Below are 17,500 nucleotides of genomic sequence, written 5' to 3' on the forward strand. Positions count from 1 at the left end.
CTGTACACGCATGCGTGTCCTCATGCTTCTCTAAAGAGTGTGTGCGCGTGTTTGACAAATAGCCTGCAGCTTTCTCTGCAGAAAAACACAGCTGATAATAACTCGACCAGCTAAATATTTACACCAAGAGGTAGAGCAAGAAGGGAGAAAGAAGTGAATTAGGAGAATGCACAACATATTACTCTTAACATAATCAGTGAAAGCAAAAGCACACACACACACACACACACACACACACACACACACACACACACACACACACACACACACACACACACACACACACACACACACACACACACACACACACACACACACACACACACACACACACACACACACACACACACACACACACACACACCCACACACACACACACATACACACACAACCACACACAAAACATGAACTAACTACTTGGCAATTATATACTGCATACATTATTATTATTACCAGTAAGACGCCTGAGGACGAGAAGCGACCTCGAGGTCGTGTGTACTGGCCATATATGGAGCGTGTCTTGAGTGTACAGGGTTTGATGAGGTCAGATTAACATATGGAATGTCAGAACAGGTCAGCTCCCTATATGGAGATCTAAGGGTGGCAGTGGGCGCAGTGTCTTGAGTGTACAGGGTTTGATGAGGGCCCAGGTAGGGCCGGGACTTAATTTTCGGGCCTGTTGAGAACTCTAGTTTTTGCCGGCTGCCCGGTGCGGCTGCACAAATAACTTTGGGGCAGGCCTGTCTAGAGTGGACAGGTATCAGTCAAAAGGGAGACATCAAAGAGGAAGGATGGATGGATGGATGGGTTATTTCAGAACAGGTTCTGACATATGACCATGTACATGTACACTAATATATATATGTGTATATACACATCTCCATGGGCTTAATTGTGACAGCAGGTCGCATTTACTACCCTGATTCATAGTGATGTCACGAGACTGGGCACAGTATATGGGGGCTTTCCCCATGTATGGGGATCTTGAGTGACTGACGAACAAAAAACGCACAACTCCATAGTCAACTCCGACCTTCGGTCGCAATTATTATTTATTATTACAATTATCCTCTGAGGACAAATATAGACACAGATGTTTGCCTGTGGGTTTATTTTATTTTTTGCAATCGTTTGGATAGTGTCACTATGCAATCTCTTCAATCTCTTTTGCAAGTGTGACCATTAACACCACCAGAAGCACATTGGTACAACTGTGAGAGGTTTAGTATGTCTGGGTGAGTTCTTTAATGAAAAGTTGAGTATATAAACCATTTCTCAGTGCAGAGCACCACATATGGACAAACTCCTGTCCATGTGAAAAATGTCTTCAACTTATTTGCTTGGAGGAAATTCAAAAATCCATTTTTAGATTCTCGGTGAAAGCTCTCCAGCCGGATAATGGATCCAACTGCCTCAAACACGCGCACGCACACGCACACACACACACACACACACACACACACACACACACACACACACACACACACACACACACACACACACACACACACACACACACACACACACACACACACACACACACACACACACAGGAAATTTGCATTAGTGCCTGCTCAGCGGTTTTCCAGATGTGCTTTCCGATAGACGGTGCTTTGAAGAGGATCACTCAGTTTTAATCAATGTGCTCATGTCGATAGTTTAGTCTCTCTCTCTCTCTCTCTCTCTCGCTCTTCCTCTGATTTCTTGCACTCTGCCTTCTTTCTCATTGCTTTCAATCAGTAGTGAAGTTGAGTCTCCGCATTTAACTCGCAAAGGACACAGTTTAATCCTCAAAAACACTTCATCCATTTGTAACTCAAAGACTTTACAAATATAACCAAACGGACCGTTTCAGTTTTGCACACTCTCCGAGTTAAATGAATGCTGAGGACGTTCCTGTGTGAACCTAACCACTTGAACTCTACTGTCCCCATTCTGTGGCAAACATTCAGCGTTGATGTGACCATTGTACATTTCACCCAAGGTATTTAATGTAGAGCGAAGACAGGAGGGACCAACTTAGTATAGGGATTAAATGGGTAGAAGGAGCCAGCGGGCCATGTGGGCATGGCCCGATTCCTGGCAATCTTTGGCAGCCTCGTCCATCTGTGTGTCACACAGCTTCCTCACAGCCGTGGCAAACAGGCGGTGACACCTGTCACAGATGTTGGAGCTAGCCAGCAAGCTAAAGTCTGTCTGTCTGTGTGTGGATATCTGTCACATGCCATCCAGCTTCAGCCAGGAAGCCAAGTCATGTCTATTCTGATAATATCTGTGCGAAACACTAACCCAGTGTGTCGGGTGGTATGTACATACAGTATGTGTGCATACAGTATGTGCGTGGGTGTATTCATGGATCTGCGGAACACTAGTATATTTCCATCATAAAACAAGCTTATGCTGATGAGTTGATGAAAGCAGTGCGATTTGACCCTTCCAAACTGTGTCCAAAAATCCAAAAAGTGTTTTACTTGAACCCCATGTATAACCCTGCATTATAAAACCAAGCATTCTGTCTGTAAAAAATAACGCAGTAACCCTACTGCGTTATTTTTTACAGAGCCTAGAACTCCAAACCACGTCAGGAGTCAGACTGCCAATAGGTCATGTCAGACACCAATGCTATGTGTCATGTGAGGGATAATGGTGGTGTGTGTGTGTGTGTGTGTGTGTGTGTGTGTGTGTGTGTGTGTGTGTGTGTGTATGTGTGTGTGTGTGTGTGTGTGCGTGCACGCACTTGCATGCCCTTGCATGTGCATATGTGTCTGCAAGAGCCGGATATATTTCTATTTGCAAAAAATAGATTTCAACCTTACTACTACTTTGTACTACTAGGACTTTGCAGAGGAAATTATGTTAAAAAAAAAGTGTTTTATATAAGTGTTTTATAATAATTATTAAATTATAATAAATTAATAATTTACATTTGGGGGATATCTTTCACAATAATAAATGTACATGTTCTAGACATTCTAATGATCACAAAACAAATATATAACAGGCATTTTGCATAGGTTTTTCAGGGTTAAAGGTCAAAGGTCATATGTTAACAATTGCTCAAAATTCCAGAGATTTTGAAGTTGTGTGAATTTCTGCCTCTGTGGGGGGTATTTATATGCAAATATCATGACCAATGGCATTGTAAGACTAAACAATGAACATCAATGATGATGTTTAGGTGAAACAATTACAGAAATATATTAAGTAATTATTAAAATAAAGATGTTGACGAATAGCATCGCTGGGGCTTACAGCATATTAAATAGTAAAATCCCTTTTTATATCTCACAAAGACAGCCTATTGACAGTTGGATATGATGACCACCGTGGGGGGTTGAACGCTCCTGCCAAAACGGATCTCTGCTTGCTGCAACTCAGGTACTGTATGTCAAAGAAATGCAACCAAACCACTTACTGTACTCTAACTTTGTGTTGCCTTGGAGTTCAGGCCAATCCATTGCCAACATTATGATTTAGTAACAGTACATGGCTGTGTGATTATATAGCCAGACCCTCAATCGTTTTTCCTCAGTGCCCAAACAAGCATTGCCAAGGTGTGCTATATTGGCCAGGAAACATCTCGGAAAATCTATCCTTAAAGGAGCATTCAGTGATTTGGAAAACCCCCCGGTCTGCCCCGGTAACAAGATGTGCACATGCACGCACACACTATAGTGGGGGGACACGCGACAGGCCAACAGCACACACACCAAGGCCCGCTCGATCATGATTGGCGAAAGGCCCTTCTGATTGGATGAAGGCAAAAACAAAAAAAGAAGTGATATTTGAATTAAGTTAAATCACTGAATATACCTTTAAGTGAATGTATTGTAAGCTTCAACTGCAGGCAGACACAGTTGCACGCACACACACACACACCCCATTTGACGAGATAAATATGTGTTGGTAATACATCACTAGAATTGCGTGGTTGGTACACAAAATGTGTGCAGGTTGGTAGCTCTGCATCATACACATCTATGAAAAATCTCTCGGAAATCGACAGCTCCCTCATCTGAAAGTATCACCCACCCCTGGGGGGGGTGGGGGGTGGGGTCTGGCCTTGTGTGACAAAGTCAACCCCGTCAGTTCAGCTCATACTGAAGTTGGGAACATGCTCCGTATGGGGTCCAGTTCAATCATATCTCACAGCGCTATCACTTCCATTAATGTTGACCACGACACAGTGGGGGACGTGGCACTGCAAATGTGTGGCCCGAGTTCTTGATGTGACACAGAGCGAACACACACCACAGGTATTGAATTGTTAGACCAATAGCAATTAGCCAGCAGACATGTCTGGCTAATATGATGCACAATAAAATCCTGAGTGTTCAATTAACTCTGGGTCCATTTGGTGTTACAGCCCAACATTGTCAACGACTAGAGTTACAAATGGATAAATTAACACCAAATGTTTCACTCTATATATTCCCACTCATAAACAAAAAATCACACCTGTGTGAACCGAGTGGTGCAACTCCCCTCTCTCCCCCCCCTCCTCTCTCTCTCTCTCTCTCTCTCTCTATTAGCTTTATTATGGATATCAATCCGCGTCGCTGAGAACAATTTTTTCATTATTATTTTGGGTCGGCCTTTCCTTCTTTAGCATACCTCTAGACCGGATCGCACATGCGAGCTGCCGTCCACGGGGGTCAGCCTTTCCTTCTTTAGCGTACATAGACCGGATCGCGCATGCGAGCTGCCGTCCACCTCCCATTATACAGGCAGACTAAAAGCTTCAATAATTCCTAATCTACGGAGCTCTTACGGAGCAAAGGTCTTTGCTGACTATCCGGTGGTCTAGATGGAAACATTGGTGCTTTCTAGAGCAAGGATGGCTATATTTTAGCTCGCTAGCATTGACGCTATTTATTTACCACAAGATGTGAGGCACGCACGCGCATTGTACACACACACGCGGATATTGCTGGCCATTGCTGGTTTGACGCATGCGCACACCACTCGTGCTCAAGACGGATACATGATACATACATGATACATACGGACATTCCTGGATGTAGGAGTGGTTGCACCACTCAAAAAGTTAACACTGGACAAAATGAGAAAATGAGAGAGGATGGCAGGGGGGTTCTGGATGTATGGAGATTGTTTACTGTCGTTCATCGTGTCCACCGTGTCTGTGTCACAGTAATCCAGAGAAACAGACATACATAGTGTGTAGACGTCAGAACGACTTTCTTCCCGATTCTCTCAGTCTCACTCATCTCGCACGCACGCACGCACCTCATTTCCTATACGACATCCATCCCCAGTCCCCTCCATTACCTCCCTGCATTACTAAACTCTTCTGATGTAAAATTATACATTCAGACATTTGAATAATTCACATGACTAAAAGCCTCTCTCTATTTTTGCAGAGGGAAAGAGAGCTATTTACCTCAAATCACATTTGAATAAATCCCATAAATCCTTTCAAAGTTCCCAGAGATAAACCAATCAAGGACCCCTGACTGGGGCTGGCCGGCCAATCGAAATTAGCATTCATACTCGGAGCTGTGTTTATTCAAAAACATCAAATAGCAAATCTAATTGTGGGTTTGCCTATTTGCGAGACTAAATTCGTTTCAGATAAGAAATAGGTGGCTAATAGAGAGAGAAAGAGAGAGAGAGAGAGCACATTGATGTTGTAATGCAATTTCAACCATAGCAGAAATATTCAATATAATGCTAAAAGAAGATTTGCGTTCCGTCCATAAATATGGACTGATCATTTAATTCACACAACAAGAAATGGCAGAAGACGCACAAAAATACATCTCATATTCTAATTCAAGGTCAAAGAGTGCACAAATGCACGCACGCACGACGCACAAGTGTAGCCGTGTACACAATACATGTCAAATCAAACTCTATCCCTCATTTTCTCCAACGGCCCTTTTTATATATTGCTACATCCCTTATCTCTCCGTCTGTCTGCATCAGAAGTACACTCAGGTCTACCAGATAGACCTCATGTTTCCCCAGTCGGTCTCTCACTGTGTAAAGATTGAACAGGCAGTAACCCCCTGCGAGCTTCCTCTTTTTCTGTCACCCTTTAACACAACAACCAACTGTCTAGGACAATCCTGTTTCCTGTATTGTAACGGATCATACACATGCACGCACACACACACACATGCACCCGCGCACAAATAAACAAATTGTGGAATATTTACAGATTCACACAAAAACACTTCTTGCAATTAACTCATTTATTGCGGCTAGCTGTTATAAATATAAATCCCAGTTCCAGGTGACACCATACACTTTAAGAGTCAGAGTTTGCCCGCCCCCCCACCCCCCACACACACACTTGCTAAACACACTTGAGTATCATTGGCACAAGCACACACTGTTTACCTTTCGTCCTCCTTTCAACTGCTTTACACAGTGATTATATTTTCAATCCCATAGCTGGAGCGGTGGGGCGTTGCCATAGCAACCGGACCAATGTTAAAAGCTGCCGTGGGACTCAACCATTATATAGATGGAGTATACATTGGGGTCCGTATATGTACGGACCTGGGATATGACGTCCCCTAGCGTCAGAGTCCATATATATACAGACCTGGGATATGACGTCCCCTAGCGTCAGAGTCCATATATATACAGACCTGGGATATGACGTCCCCTAGCGTCGGGGTCCATATATATACAGACCTGGGATATGACGTCCCTTAGCGTCAGAGTCCATATATATACAGACCTGGGATATGACGTCCCCTAGCGTCAGGGTCCATATATATACAGACCTGGGATATGACGTCCCTTAGCGTCGGGGTCCATATATATACAGACCTGGGATATGACGTCCCTTAGCGTCAGAGTCCATATATATACAGACCTGGGATATGACGTCCCTTAGCGTCAGGGTCCATATATATACAGACCTGGGATATGACGTCCCTTAGCGTCAGGGTCCATATATATATATGGACCTGGGATATGACGTCCCTTAGCGTCAGGGTCCATATATATATATATGGACCTGGGATATGACGTCCCCTAGCGTCGGGGTCCATATATATATATGGACTTGGGATATGACGTCCCCTAGCGTCGGGGTCCATATATATATATATGGACCTGGGATATGACGTCCCCTAGCGTCGGGGTCCATATATATATGGACCTGGGATATGACGTCCCTTAGCGTCGGGGTCCATATATATATGGACCTGGGATATGACGTCCCTTAGCGTCAGGGTCCATATATATATATGGACCTGGGATATGACGTCCCTTAGCGTCAGGGTCCATATATATATATATGGACCTGGGATATGACGTCCCCTAGCGTCGGGGTCCATATATATATATGGACCTGGGATATGACGTCCCCTAGCGTCGGGGTCCATATATATATATGGACCTGGGATATGACGTCCCCTAGCGTCGGGGTCCATATATATATGGACCTGGGATATGACGTCCCTTAGCGTCAGGGTCCATATATATATATGGACCTGGGATATGACGTCCCCTAGCGTCAGGGTCCATATATATACAGACCTGGGATATGACGTCCCCTAGCGTCAGGGTCCATATATATATACGGACCTGGGATATGACGTCCCCTAGCGTCAGGGTCCATATATATATGGACCTGGGATATGACGTCCCCTAGCGTCAGGGTCCATATATATATGGACCTGGGATATGACGTCCCCTAGCGTCGGGGTCCATATATATACGGACCTATATACGGAAGGATAAAACACGAGCAACTATATGAGAACAGTGACAAGTAACAAGCAAGTTTGTGTGTGTGTGTGTGTGTGTGTGTGTGTGTGTGTGTGTGTGTGTGTGTGTGTGTGTGTGTGTGTGTGGGTGTGTGTGTGTGTGTGTGTTTGTGTGTGTGTGTGTGTGTGTGTGTGTGTGTGTGTGTGTGTGTGTGTGTGTGTGTGTGTGTGTGTGTGTGTGTGTGTGTGTGTGTGTGTGTGTGCGTGCGTGCGTGCACACATTCTTCCTGTCTGGGATCGCTAGTCACAAGTTCCTGCTTCTTGTTGTTCACACGCCAGTCTGACACGTGAGTACAGAAAACAATAACATCTCAAAAACTGCCATATTTATTAAACGGACAACTTCCTCCCAATGTGAAACTCCACCGTGTCTTACACCCTTACACACACACACACACACACACACACACACACACACACAAACAAACACAAAATGGTCAAAGCAGATGTTAAGTGTTCCCCTGACTGCCCAGCCCAGAGCACTGTAGTGGGAAATACACAGCTGTTTTGAGCAAGGTTCCACATGGTTGAGACAACCATGCCCTTGACAACAGTACCATACAACTCCTTTTTCATGGGTCCTTACACAGTGAACTGAAATACATAGAGACAGGCAAGTCAAGTTACATGTGCACATACAACTACTACTGACGTACCATCACCAACACTATTACTGTTTGGCTACTGCTGCTGCTACTACTACTAACGGCAATAATAATGCATTACATATGATTTGTATTAATAACAATAACAACTGGAAAGGTGCAATTCTGGGAAGTGTGGTTGCACTGACGCAAATCCACTGGGAAGTGAATTCCGTCTTACCATTTATTTTGTGATGTCATGTGACACAGCAACGGTGTGTGAAGCATGACCAAAAGCTCCACTTTTCTGTTGTGCAAAAGTTAACAAAAAGCAGGTTTGCTTTGCTGGCAAAAGTTATCTCGGACCGAGAACAATAGCGTGTTGCCTATAGCAACCACACTAATAACAATAACATGAATATGAATACAAGGGTAAGGGGGTCATGGAGAAACTGAGCACGCACATCCCTAGAAAGGAGCCGAGTATCCATCCATAAACTTGCCCTTGACTGACCTGCCTGTGGCACTAGAGCTGCTGTGCAGTGAGAAAATGCTGGGAGTCTAGTTCTTGGAGAACAGATGCTGGGGCCAAACAGCTGTTCAGCGGGCATCCAGCTAGCACCAACTGGCATGGCCCTCCACCCAGGAACAAAAACACAAACATGTGTTGCTAAGACCTCCTTACAATACACATGCACAAAATGCGAGCGCGCGCACACACACACACACACACACACACACACACACACACACACACACACACACACACACACACACACACACTTTTACTAAGTGAATAAGTCAACACCTTATGTCACTCATCATTGAACAGACATTTCAAGATACAAGAATTGCATTTGTTTACATATACAGTACTGTACATACTGTGTGTACACATTCTACACATTGTACATTGTACATTGTAGTAACAACAAATATAAGAATTAAGGGTAATTGCCCAAAAGTACCCTAAAGTGTACCCAAAACTACCCATAAATACCCCGAAGTACCCAAAAGTGTATCTTTTGATTAGGCTTCTATGCTCTTGAGAGGAACGGCATCTGGTGACTCGCAGGCCATGAGCTCCCATTGTGTAGGCGTAGGGATTTGTGTTTGTAGAAAGTGTCTGGATCAGTGGACTACGCCATTCTCTCAGTAGTCCATCAAATTCTCTTTGAATGGCGTCCTCTCTCCTCCATTTGAGGGGAGTCGTGCTCATTTGGCAATGCCTAGACAGTGAACCCTTGGCTGAGTATTCTTCAGTATGCATTGAACTCCTGCGTCCCACATGAGGTCAGAGAAGAGCTGTATTCCCCTCTCTATTGCTCAAAATAATAGGAGGAATTTGTCTGTTTCGAGGCTCCCCAAGACTGATGACAATGCCCTTTGTTTTTACAGTATTGGCTGCAAGGCAGTACGTCTGCCACCAGGCTGTAACTGCGTCAACAGCCGCTTGCATCTGCACTCAGTGCTTTCCAATCCTCTAACAGACAGCTGTGGGTGTTTTGACTGTGTGTGAGTGTGCACGTGCGTGTTGTTCCTTTCAAAGAGGAAGTATGTTGTGAAGCTTCAATAGCACATGGACTGTGAGGAGGGGAGTCATAGAATGCAACAAAACATATTGAGCACCCCAAAATAGAGAGAGAGAGAGAGAGAAAGAGATAGTGTTGTGCGTGCGTGCGTGCGCATTATAATTGAGACTCACCCTGGAAGGATTGGGTGGCTCTCTCCACTAGCTCCTCTATAGGGTAGCTGGCCAGGTCTCCCCTGGCGTGCTTTGTCTTACAGTAGGTACACGCATTCAGACACCTGCAAAGCACACACAGAGACAAGACAGAGGATTACAGATAGTTTGGACACAACTGTTCAGTTGAGTAAATATGGGTGTTTTTAATTTAATTTTACTGTGCTGTACAACCACACCACAAGTGTGCAACCTCAAGTGTATTTTGAACCATGGAATATAATGGTTCATACCGCAAAATGAATAATGGAGTGTAGTAGAGTGCAGATTAACGCAATCATTTAAAACAAAACCACAGGCTAGATTCTAATCAAAGACTGAACAATGAAATTCCCTCCGGACATGACCAGTTAGAAAACCCACAGCAATGTATTATTATAAAATGTAATTTCAAATCCTATGCTATTCTTTGCTCTCTCTCTCTCTCTCTCTCTCTCTCTCTCTCTGCGCACACACATTGGAGACACTTTCACAGGAGTACTGTGAGAGTTTCCATGTGGAACTGCCACAAAACATTTAATGAAAACATGCAAACTGTGCAAGTTGCAAGTTGTCCTACTCCCACCACAAATCGTGGTGCACACGATGCACACGCATTTGAAGATGGAGCATCAGAGACAACAGCTGTCCAGGTCAAACCAGGAAGATAATCATAAAGATGTTTGTTTTTTTACATAATAAAGAAAAAATCTTCACGAAAGCTCAACTTTCTTAAAGTTGCCCCTAACAGCCAGGCTCGCAACATAATTATGTCACCATACACTACCTGTGAGGAGCCTATCTTTTGCTGTATTGCTCGGCAGATGAACCAGTAATGCTGTGAAAGATAGACATTTTGAATGAGCAGAGGCTCTTTGGAATGGGGGGTCAGATCAACATATCCGCCTGGGTGACAGCAGACTGCTGAGTGAGCGCTGGCCCTTTGTCATGGGGGGTCTTAACTTTGCCGTCTAGAGTTTGAATGGACAGGTATCAGTTAAAAGGGAGACATCGAAGAGGAAGGACGGGTGGGGAGGGATCAACATGGAATGTCAGAAATGTCTAAGGGTTTGAGGAAAGATGTAGAGATGCTGGCCAGCTCCACATATGCAGATCTAGGTGATGATCCAGGCTTCTCCATGTATGGCTGCTATACAGGGTTTGATGAGGTCAGTGTTGTGATCTTCATATATGGAGTGTGTCACGAGGCTTGATGGACTGACAGATCGACGGATGGACTGACAGCTTTTACAGCTTTTCATAGTAATCTGCGACCTACAGTCGCAATTAATTCTCCAAAGTAAGATGAGGCTGTTAAATTAACCTACATTAGCCTCTTCCTTCACATTCAACTCGTTGTCAGTCCCAAATATAACGCTGTAATTGTTGTTATTGGCTACATTTATGCACCTTCTTGTCGTTTTGTTTTATTAACATAACATTAATTCCCTACGAGTATAAAGGAAGGAGAAGAAGGAGGAGACAGACTGTCTTTTATGTTGTAAACGCTTAAGTTGCCGTCAGAGTTCAGTGAGCTTCAAAGTAGTCAGTCAGCGATTCACTGAAGCCAGAGGCAAACCAGTGAACACGCATGGCCTGGACTCAAACACCATCAGGATGTTTGGGCCATACACAAAAAAGAGAAAAAAGTAATAGGGGGTGGGGGGTGCATTAGGATTAAAAAAAGGAACAAAACAAAAAGGTTACTTTGAAAGACAAATCATGGTTGTACCAGAAGTGTACTAAAATAGAAATTAGGTATTTATACCACATTCTGAGAAAAAGTACTCAAATGGAAAAAATAAGAGCCAGCGGCAAGCATGTAATACAAATACACTTCCCAGTTTGGACCCTAAATATGCAACTACTGCAGGAGTAGTATTTGGTTAAGCAAGCCAATCAGAGAGGATGTTGTGGGAAATCAAAACCAAATGATATATATATTTTTGTGTGTGTGTGGGCGTGTGTGTGTGTGTGTGTGTGTGTGTGTGTGTGTGTTACCCATTACAGTGGTACAGTGATAAGGGGGGGGTTGGGGAGAATTAACACTACAGTTACCAGAATAGAACATTTCAGTGGGTTTCATTTCAGTTCCTGACTGTTGATTTAGTTAACAGAACAGAGAACATTTGCCTGGAGCAAAACACGAGACTAACATTACAACGCGGAATAAATATGATTTGGGGGGGGATACATAATGGTGGCTTTCACTGATCTTTATTTTTTTTCCTCTCTCTCTCTCTCTCATCCACAAAAATATCCTTAATAATCAGAACAAACTAACCCATTCTCAAAGTGAATAAATGGCGTTCTCATGACCGTGCAAGGCTTCAGTCATCTCCTTTTAAGTGGGTCCACTGTCACCCGAGTGTGACCAATACAGAACACAGTCCAACTCATCATAAGGACAACATGACCACTTACTAATAATACAGCACTACTAATCGAGGACACAGACGACGGATCCAAACACTTCATCGCTTAGTTCCTCTACATAAAGACGCCACTATGTTGGAAACTGTTTTCGGTGACCCACTGCAGTTCAGCATGATAACAACATTATAAGGAACTTAGTTATGGCATATTGCAATCGAAAATCACTATGGCATTCTAGTAAACAAACAACATGTCTGCATAAATGCATTACGCTCCTATACTATGGCGAAACGATGGGGAATTCCATGAAACTCAACATAAACAGGAAAACTGTACTGTAACTAAAGCCCAACAGATACAACAGCATACAGTAGTAATACAGTGATGCCTTAAAAGAGATACGACTGAAAACAGTCTCCATTCCTATATCGTTAGGGATACGCAATGGTATTGCCGGAGGTTCACAGTTACCGTACATATTGACATACTGATAAAACTGAACCACAAATACATTCTGCAAAGAATTGTGTCTTGAGTTGGCTCATCATGTCAACATTAACATGTAATGTGTACAATAACTATAAGGCCTGAGATGATTCTTGTGCCATCAGTGTGGGTGATTAACAGCTGTCACGTACAGTATGCCTGTGTGAAGAGTCCCAGACAGTCCCACTGTGACCAAAGTCACAGAGTTCAGCAGCATTAGCTATCATATCTCAGACTATATCTCTTAGGCTAGCACTCAAAAACAAAACCGCAAATGGATTATACACAATTACAGAGTGAGGACAGCATGAGTAGAAGATTCTGGTTTTCTGTACATCCACTGCTGTCAAATTAATCGTGATGGCTGTCAGTGACTTGCTCTGTGGACCATCTCCATAGCTTTCAATCAGCATATTTTATGGTTTCCGCTGTCCGTTGCTTTTGATGGCCAACTGTCACGGAGGCAACATTCAAAATGCCAAGCCTTTTACAGCAATATAAAAGGCATTTATGAATTGATGCGTTGCGATCGATCCAGCTACTCTCAACAAGCGTTTAATGATAAGTCAAACAATGCAACATTTAGAAAAACAATTATGTTGTGAAATGAATCCATGCTTTTGTCTGTGTGTGTGAGTGTGTGTGTGTGTGTGCGTGCGTGCGTGTGTGCGTGTGTGTGTGTGTGTGTGTGTGTGTGTGTGTGTGTGTGTGTGTGTGTGTGTGTGTGTGTGTGCGTGCGTGTGTGTGTGTGTGTCTGTGGGTGTTTGTTTTCCTGCAACAACCAACAAATAAAAAGAGAAAACAGAATCTATAGATGTTGCATATTATTGGCATCGGCAAGCTGCAGCTATCAGTGTGCGGCCCTACTATACTCCTTTATTCAGTGTGCGGCCCTACTATACTCCTTTATTCAGTGTGCGGCCCTACTATACTCCTTTATTCTTTAACACTTGCACCAAAACTGCTCTGGCTATACCATCTTTCAATGTGTCAATCAATTCATCCATCCATCTTTATCTATCAATCATCTATCCATTTATTGTATGTGTCCATGTCTTTCTCTCAGGGTACGGTTTATCCATGTTGTGGGCAATGGAGATGGCAGCTAGGTCACAGGACCTAGCCCTGGAGAAAACACTAACAGATGGGGCCCAGTGTGCACAAGTACACTCGTGTGTGTCCGCATGCACGCACACGCACGCACACACACACACACACACACACACACACACACACACACACACACACACACACACACACACACACACACACACACACACACACACACACACACACACACACACACACACACACACACACACACACACACACACACACACACACACACACACACACACACACACACACACACACACACACACACACACACACACACACACACACACACACACACACAGCACCAGGGGGTCCATCCATCTTAATGTGATCAGGGCCAGCTGAGTGGATCACACCAACATTAATCTCAAGAGACAGTTACTATCCTGCTCGTGTGTATGTACGTCGTATGCATGTGTGTGTGTGTGTGTGTGTGTGCGTGCGTGCATTTGCTTTCTTTGGTTCGTGCTTGCATTCGTGGCTGTATGGCTGCATGCCTTCATCCTTGTGTGCGTGTATGTACACTGTGTACTATGTATAGCTATGGTTGTGTGTGTGTGTGTGTGTGTGTGTGTGTGTGTGTGACACTGTGTGTGTGTGTGTGTGTCTACTGTACATGTACATGGGTGCAGTATGAGAACAAGGCATTAGGTGCCTAGCCCATCCCATCACTCTAAACAGACAGTGACAACTAGTCAGGCCTTGCATGGAACATACACTAATACTGACTGAAGGAGAGGAACTCTCGCTCTCTCTCTCTCTCTCTCTCTCTCTCTCTCTCTCTCTAGGGATCCAGTTGTACAGGCTTGAATTCCATTACTTCATTCTGTCCTCTGTTTTCCTTCCAGAAAACAGACAGGCCACCGTACTCGAAGATTGCATTTGTTTTCATGACTTTGAAACTTAAATGTGGCGACTTCAGATGACTCCTCAATAACATAGAGAAGGGGGGGGGGGGGGGGGTGAGGTTGAAAACAGTTGTCCTGTGTTCATGACAACAGCAGCATCTACAGAAACACCAACAATGTCCCCTAAGAATCCACTCTTGCAGGGAAGATCAATCTCCATTTTAGACACTAACTGAGTTAGGCCCATGGGGTACAAGGCTCCAGAGACTAAACGCTACACTCATTTATTATCCCAGTGACCTTGAGAGTATGCATCGCCTACATACAGCACAAAAAAATAAATGTAATAAATAAATAATTTAAATAATAATTAAAAACACAAGATTACTTCTTACCAACTAATTGAATAGTCATGATTTAATAGTGGTGGCGGCAGTCACCGTGAGTGTGAGCAACACATGAGCTACACGTGTTGAGTGTTAGAAGGCTATCTATCGGGGCGCCCGCTGGCCAAGTGGTCCAGGCGCAAGCCACATATAGGCTTTGACCTGACAGCGCGTCGTGTGTTCGAGTCCCGTCCATGACGACCTTTGGTGCATGTCTCCCCTTCTCTCTCTCCGTCTTTCCTGTCAGTCTTCACTTGATACTATCAATAAAAGGCAGAAAAGCAAAAAGAAAATCTTAAAAAAGAAGGCTATCTCCGTAGCTAGGTAGCTAGGTAGCAAGGCGTATATCTATTCTACGTCCAAGCATAGACATGCTAACGCCCCGCCTGCCTCTGATTGGCCTACCGACTGTCCTCCGAGACGCGAGGTTACTCTGTGGTGGGAAATAATACAAGTACAAGAGAATGACAGCTTGGCACACGCGACAGTAACTTGTAACTTTTTGTAGAGGCAAACTATCATTGTTTATGCCGTTTGCTTTGATTGAATGATTGATTGAACACGTATTTGTATGATTTAATTTGGGTGTGTTCTAAATTAAAGTCTAAAGTGTTAGTGTTGATTATCGTGTATTAATCTAATTATAGTAAACTAATACTATTATACTAAAAAGGATAAAGATCAAGGGAAAATATACCTTTTTTACAGTAGGCTACAATAATGTTTCAAGTTTACACTGTACACATGTAAAATAAACGGCATAAACAAGTTTGCATCTTCTACAAAACATAAAAGTTACTGTCACGCGTGCCAAGCTGTCATTCTCTTGTATCGTTCCACCACGGAGTAACCTCGCGGCAGACTATACAGCATATACAGTAGCTATCCACCTCGGCGGAAAGTCTGTAAGGCCGGCAGTGTCGGTAGGCCAATCAGAGGCAGGCAGGGCGTAACCATGTCTATGCTCGGACGTAGAAAAGATATACGTGTTAGCAAGTGTGCGGAGAGAGCTTTAGTGGCTTCAGTCTCCGCACCTAAATGTAAAATTTACGTTATATATATAGAAAGTTCTTATGTCAGTAAAAAAAAAGAAAACGTTTTGTGGTCCCGAAATACTCAAGTCCTATCCTAATGAAACTCTGTGGAAACAGAGCTTGATATGGGATAATGCTCTGCGTCTTCAACAGAAGTGCAAATTGAATTCCAGACTAAACCACTGGGTCCTGCATAGGCTATAGGTGGGAAGGGTGGGTCGTGCATGGTCCACGTGAATTACACCCAGCCAATGAGATTGCCTGGAAGCTTATCATGTGCTTATCATCTTCTGTGATCACGCCAGAGTGTGCTCTCCCATAGTGAGTCACTGAGTGCCAAGTATTAATAAAAAGAACCCTATATGGTGGACCAGAGTCCCTCAGGACTCTGAAATTGTATATTTTCTGTGTTCCGTTATTGTGGGGAAAGCATTCGCTATTTTCTGCCAAAGCTTTCCCCACAACATGGCTGCTTGCGGTTTAAGTGGTTAAACGTGTACCAGGAGGTATAGGCCCAACTCGCTTCCTTCTTCAGGGTTTAATCAAGTAAAACAAACCACGTAGAATGTGCCCATCTACCCTGAGGGGAAGGTTACGCTGACAACACCTCACAGTGTAATAGAACATGGAGATCAGAGCAGCTACCTGAGGAATAAGGTTCTCTTAATGACTGTTTGATCTGAATACGCTCTCCCCAGCTGGTCTTTCTCCGTCTTCACGCTCCTAATTCCCCCTAATCCCCACACATTTTTCTCTGTTCCAACTCTAACCCAATCTGTCCCGCTGTCTCAGTACGCTTATTTAGATGTGAACGGATGCTGCCAATGGTGGGCAGATCACCAGTGTTGTGTTCTCTGGAGAGAGGCTATAGCAGTCAACCAAGTTTCTATACACAGCGTCCCAAACACAAAACCACACCACGAAAGCCGTCCACAAGGAGGTGGCGAGCGGTTCTCTTCTCCCAGGAATGATACACAGTAAAATCCCCAGTGTTAATTTACCTCAGAGAGGTTCAAATGGAACAAATTTCGTACTCAGTTAAATGAACAGACGATTTTACTGTGAGCGTGAATTCACCCGTTTCCTCTGCAGTCCCCATGGTGAGATTCTAACCCTTCGAGTCTTCTTCTCCTCCTAGTTAATTACACCACAGAGGTAGCTGAGGAGCTTGACTACAATATAGTTTATCACCACTGTCAAA

General features: G+C 43.8%; 1 protein-coding gene across 2 annotated transcripts in view; it reads right to left on the reverse strand.

The window, feature by feature from the left end:
* Positions 1-17,500, reverse strand: part of cdkal1 (CDK5 regulatory subunit associated protein 1-like 1) — a 337,631-nt gene that overhangs the window by 210,373 nt on the left and 109,758 nt on the right. For both annotated transcript variants that reach the window (XM_083760475.1, XM_083760476.1), the window contains one exon: positions 10,036-10,139. In XM_083760475.1, the coding sequence (XP_083616601.1) occupies positions 10,036-10,139 (104 nt within the window). The remainder of the gene's footprint in view (positions 1-10,035; positions 10,140-17,500) is intronic.

The sequence above is a fragment of the Protomyctophum parallelum genome (assembly GCF_964188405.1).
Source record: "Protomyctophum parallelum genome assembly, chromosome: 3".
NCBI lineage: Eukaryota > Metazoa > Chordata > Actinopteri > Myctophiformes > Myctophidae > Protomyctophum > Protomyctophum parallelum.